Genomic DNA, 12,544 nt, shown 5'->3' on the forward strand with positions numbered 1-12,544 from the left:
TCCTCACCAGCTCCCCAGGGGAATTTCCAAAATGTGTTGGTCTTGAGGCATGGTGTAAACTGATTTTTAAAATGACCTTTCATAAATGGGTAAGTTGTTGCCTCTAAAGATTTTAAGTCTTCTTAAATCCCATAGTTAAAATTGTATTTAAGCCATTGGAGGTATGTAGAAAATGAGGTGAAGGCAGTGTGTATAATCTGAAGCCTATTAAAATAAGATACAAATGTTCTATGAAAACCTTTCCAGTTTATATTCAAAATTTTTGATTCCAAAAATTCCACAAAATCTTCATACTTACTGATAAAAGTTATAAAATTCAGAGATAGCGGTGTTAGCCCTCTCTTTTATTCCCTCTGCATTGTCTGTTTCTGAAGATGATAGCCAAGATGAATACAGCACATTTTTTAAAAATGTACTTGGCTTTAAAGAGATTAAAAGGCTTTTTTTTTTAATGCCTTCAAAGTTGGTTCAGTTGTTCACTGGACCAAGGTATCACTTTAGTACTAAATTAAGAAACTGTTAGGTGGAAGTAGTAAGATGGGAAGGCATACTGGCGAGCTACTTTGCAAAGTTGGCTTGAGGATAAGAATATCTGAGATGTGCATGGGGTCTGTTAGAAGAAAACCCTCAAAACGCAGCGCCTATCATTAAAATGTTTTAAGCTCTTTAAAAAAATAACATTATTTCTCAAATTATAGAGGATTCTAACAGTGAGGGGGAAAAAAGATTGTTCTTTCCAAAACAGAAATATTTTCCACTATTGCTGAACCTGACAACTCGGAAAGCAGTTAGCAGTTTCTCTAACTTAAATATTCTATAAGGAAAAGTCCTCATATTTTACAATTAGATACTATCAGATCCAAGCTCTCTATGATGGGTCTTTATCAAGTGCAAAATTTCCTTTTTTTTTTTAAGGGAAAAACATTTATCAACTGGCCTGAGAAGGCATATTGGGAAGAATTAGTAATAATTTTGGTTAGTAGGTGATAATAAGTATTAGTAGCTGACTCTGAATAACAGATGCTGGTTTGCAGGGTATCTCCACATAGAATACATTACTGATAGACAGCTACCCTGTGAGGTTGTTCTAAGTCCTAATAGAAGGGGCAGCGGAGTCTGAGAAGCTGAAATAGCTGGAGAGTAGTGGAGCTGCGCCTGACCTTGGACCATTGTTCCTTTGATCCTTTGCATCTGAGAGTAAGAACTCTGAGACTGACCCGATTTCAGATTCCGATTCTATTGCTTATGTAGCTTTGTAACCTTGGACAAGTCATTTTACCTTGTTGTACTGCCATCTATTTAAACAGATCATCAAAGTACCCACACTTCATAGGGTCAACGAAAGGATAAAGGTGAATACATGTAATTACACAAAAAATAGATTTTTGCTGTTAGGATCTTGTTCCTGTGCTTTATTTCTTGTGAAAGGAAAAACAGGTAGGAAGGAGAGCCATCTAAAAACTGACCCTTTAGCTGATTAGTTTGTAATTAAGACATCAGAACTGAGTGTCCTCCTCTGACACCTAGGACATGGAAACTATTCATATTCTTAGCAACAGAGTTTCCAGCTCTTGCTGGGCCTGTCTCCAACCAGCCTGGGCTGGGTTGCAGGCCACAGAGATCTCTCTGAAGTGGCACAGTCATACTGAATGACACAAACATTTCATCAAGAAGGCCTCTTATTTTCATCCCTTTTGGATTGGAGTAAGGGCTCAGCTGAGAGCTGACAGGTCAGCTTATGTGGTCAGAGGCTCAGCCCAGAGCTCCTAACCTGCAAGGGGGCCTGTGTATCAGGTCAGTTGGGACAGCCAGGCCTGCATCTGCCCAGATGACAGGTGAATGATCCAGGCCTCAAGGGGGCTTGAATGTCATCGTTCTGGCTGGGCCGTGGCAATCATCTGACTCAGTGACCCAGTGCTGTGAAGCACAACAACCCAGGAAAAAGAAAATAAAATCCCAACCAACCAACACCCCTCGTGGGTAAATTCCCACTTACTTCTGAGCTGAAAACCCAAAGAGCTGCCACCTCCCCAGGAGGAGAGGGAGACACAGACATTCTGACCATGGACAGAAATGCGCAAGAGAGTCAAGGGGGAGAAAACAACAATAAATCAATTAAAAAGGATCACGGACTTGAACGGCATGGTTAGACTCATTTGCTTGACTACGTCTATCGTGACTATTTCACTAAAGCTCATTAAAATTTTTTTTCTTCCCAACACAGGGTTTCAAATGGAAAGCAACTGGCCCAAACAGGTAGTTTCAAGCTTTAGGTGACTAGGTGAATGCGAGACCCAATATGTCATCACGTGGGGTGCAAGGGAGTCATGGGAAAGAAGCATGGGCAAGTGCTCTGAACTCCTCTGGTTTTGTAGCCTCAACCAAGAATGCCTTGGGGTCACCTAGAGTCCGCTAAAGCATGACAAGGAGGAGGACAATGAGAACAATCAGAGGTACAGAAGGTTTTTAAAACAATCCATGGTAGTTTTCAGATTGCTTAGGACTGAGTTCTCCCTTGCTAATGTTGCTGCCAGAGCTCTTGGTGCCTGCAGCGTAGTCCCATTTATCCATGGTGGAGAGTGGGGGGTGGGGGGGGTGGGGGTGCTCACATGAGATAGGATTATGGCCATTCCTGTCTGTCACAGCCAAGCTCAGGGACACATCCTAATGGGATCCACATAAGGACCTGAAGTAGGTCTGGAGAGAGGGGAGGGAAGAAGTCTGTTTTCTGCTCTGTTCCAAATTCCTAGAGTCCCAAGAAGTTATTTGGGGGGCAGGGGCAGGAAACTACCTCAAGACAACCTGAAAGACAATTCAGCTGAGACTCTGGTAACCTACAGAAACTTACCCGCACAACGTAGTTAAATCTCCTGGAATCCAGAATGGCAGTTGAGAAGTCCAGCCTGTTGAAGGCTTCCCCCAAAGTGCAATATCCATGGCGCTGGACATGAAAACAGGGGGTGCAGAGGTCATTCTCCAGAACAATCCACCTGGACTCTACTGACAAGACTGGATGGCTGTCATAGGGAACCTGTGGCCATCTGTTGCTTTCCTGTGCCATGATAAGCCCTTTCTGGGAACCCCCTGCGAGCCACAAAGATGCGCAGTGTAGACAGCAGTTGCTCTAGTCAGTGACTCACATGTTAAACACCCCTCTTCATGATTTGTACCACTTGAGCCCTTGCACAAACTTGAATGGGGAAATCATAAATAGTTGCTGATCAAGGAAAGGTCAGGAGTTGGGATGTAATGGGAGGAGAATTAGACTTCCTTGTGTCAACTGTGCCTGCCACCTTGCCTCGTATCTTTAGTGCTTTTCTCGTTGTGATCATCAGAAGCATTTATAAGGCTTCATGAGGAAGCAAAAAGAAGTTTTGATCCTTTACCCGTGAACACACGAGGAAGTGGGAGCAGAGAGTCCTGATTCTGTCCCAACTCCAAGTATCTGGGTAGTCATGGGTATGTTCTTGACCCCCTGCAGGGCCACAACCCACATAGGGATGTACATATTCATCAAGGTCCCTGACAGAGAAATTCTAGCCTCTACCATACTGCTTTGTATCCCAGCTCTCTGAGCAGATGCCTGTGCAGAGAGAAAATGTATGTAAAAGGGTTTTATGAAGTGCCACGCAAATGTACTAATTACAGTGTCTTGTCCCCTGTGCAGGCACTGAAACTTCTGCAGTATTTAGGGATTAGCTCTTCTAGGGCTAAAACTTCACAAAGTTGGAGTCTGAAGCTATCTCAGAATCAAAGAGAGGCACTGTTCGGGGGGAGGGGGGAAGGCCAGTGCTTTACAATAATACATCTGAGATGGGTATATTAATCTTTATAAAGCTCTTTTACATACAGAATCTCACCAAATGACTAGGGAGTCCACTTAGTGATTTTGCTTATCACTCACTCTGTAGCCCTAAATTCTGATGGTTGGGTAGGTTGGTGGCTGCTTGCCACCACCACCAGCACCCAAGATGACAGCCACAATTTGAAATAATATTCTTGCCTAATTTTCCTCCCTACCCTGTTGGGAGAGGCATAAAGCTAAGAGATATTCTTTAATAAATAGATGGATGCTCACCTCTTTAGTACTTCCTTTGTGAACATAGATCCATTTTTCTTGGTGGAAATCTACACAGGCAAAAAAATAAATAAAAATTTAAAACAAATCCCCCCACAGCTTTAAAATGTGCAACATGCTCCGAATTTTAAACTTGCTTCTTTTTCATGTATTTCAAAGTATAAAATGTTTTGACAAAAAAGACAAAGACTCTACTGACAATCTAAGAGATGCAAATGCCTAATTTCTGCGGTGTATACATACATACTGGAATTATAGCTTACTTGGTCTGAAGTGCTCCAAGTCTTTGATCATCAGATTTAGTAGACCAAAGCTCCAAATTGAAAAAAAAAATCAAATACCCAAGTATAAGTTTGTTTTAAATGCCAAGCCTATAACTACTACAAGGCCATAAAAAATAGAAATAAAGCAGATAACAGGAAGAAATCATGTTGTACAGGTAGATTAAACTAAAGATCTGTAATTCCTGCTTATTAATAGAACTTGATACTCTTACATTCGGCATCTAGAGATGTAATAGTATTTACACAAGGAAAGAGGGAGAAACAAATCTATTTCCAAAGCCTCAAAGCCCAGTGCCAAATAAAAGCACATGCTGGCACTGATTCAGCTGACCATATCACTGGATAATAACTAAATTAACTACATCAAATACAAGTGACAAGCAGAAGAAAAACACCCCAACTACCAACTGACTTATAAACAAGACCATAAAGAACGCGTTAATCTTGCTTGTAAAATGCACAGCCAGTCCTCTGAGTGCAAAGAGCCCAGTAACCTCTGTCAATGACACAGTAAACATTAAAGCAGATGTCTAACATTCGAGGTCAGATTTTTCTTTTTCCCCCTCAAAGAACCAATCCTAATGATCCTCAAGCAGCTTTCTTCTAAGTTCAAAAACAAATGGCTTACACTGAGTTTTGGTTTTGCTATTCAGCATGTCCTTCTTTCTCTTCTTGGCTGCAACGTCATAGTTCAGGCTGTTGAAAAGATTCTCCTTGTTGTATACTTCCTTGTTGCAGTAACTAGGGATAACAGAAGAGGGGATGAGCTGTGACAGCTATACTTTAATCAGAGTGGTTTCTATAAATAGCTTACTGGGTTATAAAACACAAACGTACATTTTCACAAACAAAACAGTAAACCCCCCTGAAACGAAGTCTATTCGGGCACAGGCCTCCCTCTTTGGGGATGAGATATTATCACATCTCTGTGAAAGGCAGGGATGGGGGCTTCTGCGTCTTTTGAAATCCCAACAGTGCCTGCCATTGTGTGTGACACACAGCTCTGCACCCTTTAACTTGGGGCAATGCTGGGCACTACAATATTACTTTAAGCAAAAATGATGACTGCAGGGGGAGGGAGAGGGATGGTTACTGGTATCACTGTAGTACACAATGCCTTCATTTTGCAAAAGCATCCACCCTAAGCTGTTTTCTAAAATAACCCCCAGCTTTATGGAGATATAATTCACATACCATACAATCCACCCATTTAAAGTGTACCCGAGGTGCTTTTAACTAGCATGCTTCTATCATGACTTTAAAACAGGATATTTGCCAAAATCTGACTTACACACTATTTCTAAGGGATGTTTAATGCACAGTGCTAATTGTTTAGGTTTTATAGAATTCTGTGACTAACACTAAGTGTCATGCTGCGAGGTGAAGACCCTTCTTCCTAAATGACACTGGCTGGATTCACAGTTTGTACATTTAGAACAGCCGAAAAGAGAACTGCCCAATTCACAGGTCACTGCAGGGTTCCTGGGTTCAGCTTGGGTCAAGTGCATATTTCCGTTCCGATAGTTCGGATAGGCTGAACTATCATTTCAGGGGACTGAGTTCTATCCTATTCCACCACGTGACTTTAAAGCAAATCTCTGAAGTGCTTCCGTAGAAGAGATGCTGGAGATATATTGAGGTATAGTGAGTAGATTCCCCAAACCCCATGGGTATGGATGTGCAAGGCAGGATTTATAATGCCACTGGTAAAACGTACATTAGGGGCTTTTTCTTAGATCACCAATATATCAGAGTCCTTTAATTTTGGGGGTTCCTCCACTGAATTTAAAATGTGATTTGCTTTGTATCTCTTTCTGACATACATCTGTTTGGTAATACGGGATACACCTGCACTTCTCCATTCCACGGACATTATGTAAATGGTAAAAGAGAAAATAGGGTTTACAACAATTTCCAGTATCTGGTTGTTGCACAAGTCTCTCAAACAGCACTTCAATAAGTATCCTGCTACCTAAATGCTTACACGAGACATTACCAACAATATACTCAGTGTTTCTGGGCCCACAGGGATGAGCTGGATGGATAATCATTTGTTAATCTGCCCTAACAAGACCATATTTAATACCATTTATTGAGTTTCCTAGTATCTATAGCCTTCATCTAATCATTTGGGGGAAACAGGATATTTTTAGGTTTCACAGAGATTACTGCAGAAAGGCTCTCTCTTAGAGACAGTTTCTTAAGTAAGCCAAGGGTGAATGTTTGGGCCAGGCTTCGTGTCACCCAGGAGCATGTGCTTGTCTACTTGTACCACTATCGTGTACAGAACCACTGACCAGCCCGTTATCTGCTCCCAGGTCAGCAGGAAAGCCGGACAGTACTAAGGGAGAAATGAACTCTGAGTTCTTAGAGCCAACAAGAAATTTTAATCAAAGTTGAGAACAGAAAAAGATGGGAGGGCACTTGACTGGTCCATGATATACCGAGGCTAAAAACAGCTTTAGAAAGCAAGGTTATAACCTTTTGCATGTAAAAAGGCCACGTGAAGGCTCATTTTTAAAGAAAACACACTCCTGGCACCATGAACGAAGGCCTAGAGTCCAAATTCCACCAGCAGAGAGCCATAAAGTGAGCAGTCTTATTCTCTTTAATCACACATTTGAGATTCAGCGGAAAGTTTTCGGAGGCTGAGCCATAGATCGTGGCCATTCCCCAGAAATCTTAAAGATTTACAGTTTATCTTACTCTCTTCTAATTGAGAACATTACTCAAAGGAATCTGAGCACCTGCCTTCCTTATAGAAATGGCAATAATCTGCCTTAAGCCCAAGTGACACATTTCCAGGTAGCTTAAGAAGAATTTGACATCACTGATGATGTTCTTTGAGAAGAATGTAGAAAAGCCTCAACCAAAGACAAAACCTGCACTTTTCTCTTGGTGATTAGGTTGTGGCCTCCAGAGGTAGGGCCTGGAAGCAAGAACTGTAAGATTTGCATTGCCAGCGTATATGCTTTCTGTCAAGCAAGAATATATTCAGTTAGAGGCTATTTTGAGAGTTCAGTTATGTCCATTTCAAGGAACTGCAAAGCTGACTGAAAATTACAACTGAAAATTTTAACAAGAAAAGCCAGCACCATTTAGGAACCATGACATTTAATTTTTCTTAAAGGCTCCATTTCTTCATTAAATTTGATAATAGCCACTACAGTTGCTATTTCGTGGTCAATTTTGACTAATCTTGATTTATAAAGTCACAGGCCTAGAATAAGAGAAAAGACCTCTCCCAGCCCTATTGTATCTATCAACATGCACATACCAAGATACTGAAACACAACTTTAGAAAAGGTGGAAAGATTTCAGAATTAAGACCATTTGGGCAGAGGAGATAAAAAGGATGGAAGGGAGAAAGAGAGACCTATTTCTCATTTTGTTTGCAATAACAGGCCATTTAAGAAAGCTGTGGCCTGCTCCAAAGGGCTTAGTTGTAGAGTAAGGCCAGTGAGATTTCTGTGCTAATTTGCTCCAATACATGGCCAAATTGTCAAACTCCCTGGGCTAGTGCCCGGATTGTTCTGGTAAAACCATCAACCTCATATATGAAGCTCATGTGGCTTCCTTGCACACGGTATACACTCATAAAAAATCTGAACTATTATTTTTATCTCCTGTACTACTCATCTAGGGTACTAAGGTAAACTTCCTGCTTCCTGGTTCAGCCTCAGCTATACAGGAAAGCAACACTGGAGATTCCAACTGCAGGACTGTAGATTTGGGGAAGAGTGGCCTGAGGCTCACATCACTGGGATTATTCATCCTGGGGGTGGGTGAGGCAGGGGGGCTGTTGGTGATAGGGGCTTGGGGGTGTCTCCTCCACCACATCCTTGAAGCATCCTTGGACTACCCCAAATTCACACCAAGCTCTTTCCTCGAATTTTTCATCTGCCCACCAAATTTAAATTTGTCTTCCGTCTTATGCTGTTTCCACCTTTTAACAAGGGGTACTGCTTTAAGCGCATCCTACATTCTGCCATGATCTCTGTTCAGGGCATGTAGCTGGGATGGGCTTTGCACCATTCTGCTGTTGGAGGGAGACAGAGACAGCGGCCAGCAGAGTCCAGAGAAGGTGTGCTGTGCAGACACGCTGCGGTCAACATTAAACACTGTTCCCAGGTCGGAACACACCAAAGGCACCCTTCATTCCCCACTCTTGCTCAGACAGCTGACAGAATGGTACATGGGATTAGAGAAGAGTACCATGCCTTGGTAGTCCTCTGTTTTATTACTCATTCCTTCCTCTTTTGAAAGGGTCTGCCTTTTGTTTTCTCCTAACAGGAGAGGCATTCAACTTCACCTGTGCAGTTGGGCCTTCAGCCCAAACCTTACATCACAGAGAAACATCACCAAGGCTAAAAACAGTGGGGATATTTGAGACTACAAACCTAGGTCTCAGAAGGCCAACTGCTTTTAAGAAGTTGGCAGACTTCTCATGCTAAGTAGGGAAGGGATTGTTTACAATTGGTGGAGGAAAAAAAAAATACTCCACAAACAAACAGCCAGCTGCGTTGCAAGGAGCTACCAAATGATTCCTAAACTCTGACTCATTCCAGAACCACAGGTGGTCACTATATTGATCACCATTTGTGATAATGTGGCAGTGCCACAGCTCTGGCTCAGAAGGCAGGAAATGGGAGGAAAGAAAGGAGGCTCATGAAGGGGATAGAGGGGTGTGAAGCTACCGGACCCCAGCCTAGGTTAAACTTTTACAGTAAGTTAAAACCATCTTCAGGTCTCCTATACTATAGCAAGAGAGGCACCACTATTCGCTTCTCAAGGGGAGTGATACCAGGTTATCTCCTGGAGTAGATACAGTGTGAATATTTATTTGAACCAGAGGCTCTGTATTTTGAATCCTCTCCTGCAGAGCCTAGTGGTCTGTATCCTACTGAATATCATCCCATAATTATATTTGGGTGAGCCACTGCGACACCATTCAGCAGATCATTGCTGTATCTCTGCAGAAAGCATCTGAACTGTTGCACAGAAACACAATACCAAACTCTCAGATTATCTTTCCTTAGGAAAGAGGAGGAAGGAAGGAAGCTTCTAGTCTAAGGAGAAAAATTTAGACAGAATTGGTAATTTGCATCCCTAAAAGGGCAGAGTCTAGTGACAGCAGTTGGTCATTTTTCTATAAGTAAGTTATCTGATTTTCCATAAATAAGATTCCTCATTTGCTCCACAAACTCCACAGGCACTGCCTTGAAGTATCTTTCACATAAGTTATATATGTGAAATATATTCATTTTTCCTGACATTTTTCCTGACAGACCCCCCCCCCAGGATTAAATCCTTTTAGGTTTGTTGTTGTTTGTTTTTTCATTGGAAGACTAAAGTTGTTTAATGCTTTACAAATCACAGACAGCTGGTGGTGGGGGGGGGCTCTGGAGGTCAAGCTATCAAAATAACCATACTTTCTTGATAATTTCCGTAAAATTGAGTGCCAGGGGCTCATCCAAAAAAAAAAAAAATCACTGGTAAATCTCAATAAGCACAAGCCTTGTCCAGTCACAGACATCACCAAAATCAATTTAAGGACTCTGGTCGCCAGTGGTTTTGACCAAAGGCTTCACAAAAACGCACCCACGGATGACTGGGCTGCACTGATCTCCCCTGGGCCCACTCTCATTGCTCTTCTCACCTGTGCCACATGGCAGGGGTCTGGAAGTCGGCTGTTTGGACCCGGACTGACCGATTCCACACCAGTGAACTTACTAGACAGCGAGCAGTCCGGTGTTCCTAACCAAGCGGAGCCCCGGATCGAGCGGAACTCGGATTTTTCCACCAGACTGACGGAGCTCAGGTGGGACCTCCCGTGAGCCAAGCGGGCTTTTCGCAGTTGATGCGCGTCCCTCGAATTTATTTCGGGCAGGACGCCCACCGAAAGGGCCGCCGAGGAAACAGGTGCAAGCGCTTCGTCCTGCCCGCAGCGGCAGCTTGTGGGTTGCCGTGCCGCCTCCCTTCCCTCCCCGCCGCGCGGCACCCCGAGTCTGTACCCAGATCCCGCAAGCCCGCCCCGCAAGCGCCGGTGCCCCGGGGACCGTCCGGCCGCCCCTCCGGGCTACGCATCCTCGCTGCGCGCTGCGCGGTCGCCGGTGCCTGCGGAGAGCCTGGAGGCGCTGGCCCCGGGTCCCGGCGCGGCGCCCGCTGTGCCCACGCGCTGGGGTGCCCGAGCCCCGCCGCCCCGCGGGGCCAGGCGCGCACCCACTCGCCCGCGCCCCCGCACAGCAAGCTGCGCGGCCCGTGTCCCTAAGGCGGGGGCCCCCGAACTTGTGTGCTTAAGTTCGGACGTTTGCGGACAAGATCCGCGCTCGTCGTCGGATGCTCAGAGCGACGGGGGTGGTGCCCGCTGGGAGTCGCTGACCTTGAACAGGAGAAACCAAATTCCCCAAATCCCCGGCTCTGGCGACCGACCTCTGCAGAAACCCGGTCAACTGCACCCCCCGCCGTGCACCCCGCACCCCACCTCTCGGCCCGGGGCTCCCTCCTCATCCTGTTGCAGTCCCGCCGCCCCCTCCCCCGCACTCACCTGCCCCGCGCCCCCCCGGCCCCCACCAGCCCGGCTCGGTCTGGGGGTCGGTGGCGGATGCACTCACCTGCCGAGGTCGCTCACGAAGCCGCCGCTCTTCTCGTCCAGGAAGCGCTTCCAGCCGTCGGCCGTCTTCACCCAGCTCTGCCCGGGGGACCGCCAGTCCTGCCCGAGGAACGGCATGGCACCGAGCCACGGGACCGACCCACCGGGCGGGCGGGCGGGCGGGCGGAGGGGCCGCAGCGGCTGGGCGGCCTCGGGGCGGGGGCTGGGGACCGGCCGCGGGGTCGGGGCGCTGCGGGGCCGGGGCGCTGCGGGGTCTGGGCGCTGCGGGGTCTGGGCGCTGCGGGGTCTGGGCGCTGAGGGGCCGGGCGCTGCGGGGCCGGGGCGCGGGGCGCGGGGCTGGCCGGAGTGCTGCGCCGCGGTGGCGGCCGCGCTATTTATCCCGGGCGGCGGGCCCCGGCCCTTTGTTGCCGGAAGAGCCGCCTGCTCGCAGCCCGGCCCCCCCGCGCGAGCCCACGTGGCTTTGTTTATGGGCTCGGCTTGTTTTCCGAGGCGCCCGCGGCTCCCGCTCCCCGGGCTGTTGCACAACCGCGCGCCGGTGGAAACTTGAAGCGGCGCTGAGCGGCCGGGGCTCCCGCCGCCCCCCGCCCCCCGCCCCCAGGGCGCAGCTGCCGCCGAGGTGCAGGAGCGAGGCCCAGCGGCGTCTGGGGCGCTCCCGGGCGGAGGGGGAGGGACGACGGATCGCACCCCCACCCCCACCCCGCAGCCGAGGTGTCGCAGGGGGCCCCGCAGCCCGAGCCGCCCTTCGCGACCCGGGGGGGGAGGGGAGGGATCGCACCCCCACCCCCACCCCGCAGCCGAGGTGTCGCAGGGGGCCCCGCAGCCCGAGCCGCCCTTCGCGACCCGGGGGGGGGAGGGGAGGGATCGCACCCCCATCCCCCAGCCGAGGTGTCACAGGGAGCCCCGCAGCCCGAGCCGCCCTTCGCGACCCGGGGGGAGGGGAGGGATCGCACCCCCACCCCCACCCCGCAGCCGAGGTGTCGCAGGGGGCCCCGCAGCCCGAGCCGCCCGTCGCGAGCGGGGGAGGGAAGCGGGGGGAGGGGGACGGCAGCCTCCTGGCCTCCCTCCGCGCCTCAACCCGGCTCTGCGAGGCGGCGGGGGTGGGGTGCATAGCGCCCCCAGCTCCCAAACTGTCGTTGCCGAGTCCGCTGCCAGGCGCGTGTCCGAGGCTGGCAAAGGAAGGAGAAGGACCGGGAGGCCGGGCGGCCTCTGTGCCCGCGGGGTGGGAGCGGAGATGGGGGGCCCCCTGCCCTCCCTTCCCCCCGCCTCTCCCCCCTCGCACCCTGAGGGCGCAGCGCGGACGCCTGGGGTCCCCCCCCCCCGACCTTCTGTTTTGAGGAACCGCCGCACCCTCCTCTCCTTCCCGGCTGCTCGGCATCCTCGGGGCTGTCAACGCCTCTCCGGGAACTGCCGGCCACGACTTTGGTCTGGTTTTGGTGAGCGTTAAGGGAGAGGGGCCCCGAATGGCCCTCGGCCCGCGCGCTGGGGGCTCTAAAGGAAGTTTGGGGAGCAGGCCCTGCCGGGGCGCGGGTGCCCAGAGCCTCACGCACTAGCTCCCTAACCCGAGCGTCG

At 48.6% G+C, this 12,544-nt stretch overlaps 1 protein-coding gene across 2 annotated transcripts in view; it reads right to left on the bottom strand.

The window, feature by feature from the left end:
• FBXO32 (F-box protein 32) overlaps positions 1 to 11,298 on the bottom strand; it is a 32,115-nt gene extending 20,817 nt beyond the window's left edge. Inside the window, exons 1-4 of one of the 2 annotated variants that reach the window (XM_055314172.1) lie at positions 10,977 to 11,298; positions 4,991 to 5,103; positions 4,079 to 4,128; positions 2,849 to 2,941 (exon numbers count right to left, since the gene is read on the bottom strand). In XM_055314172.1, coding sequence (XP_055170147.1) covers positions 2,849 to 2,941; positions 4,079 to 4,128; positions 4,991 to 5,103; positions 10,977 to 11,092 — 372 coding nt within the window. In that variant the 5' untranslated portion in view covers positions 11,093 to 11,298. The remainder of the gene's footprint in view (positions 1 to 2,848; positions 2,942 to 4,078; positions 4,129 to 4,990; positions 5,104 to 10,976) is intronic. The other variant, XM_055314173.1, reaches the window with a different exon arrangement.
• Positions 11,299 to 12,544: the final 1,246 nt, after the last annotated feature.

Source organism: Nyctereutes procyonoides, unplaced genomic scaffold (assembly GCF_905146905.1).
Source record: "Nyctereutes procyonoides isolate TBG_1078 unplaced genomic scaffold, NYPRO_anot_genome, whole genome shotgun sequence".
Lineage (NCBI taxonomy): Eukaryota > Metazoa > Chordata > Mammalia > Carnivora > Canidae > Nyctereutes > Nyctereutes procyonoides.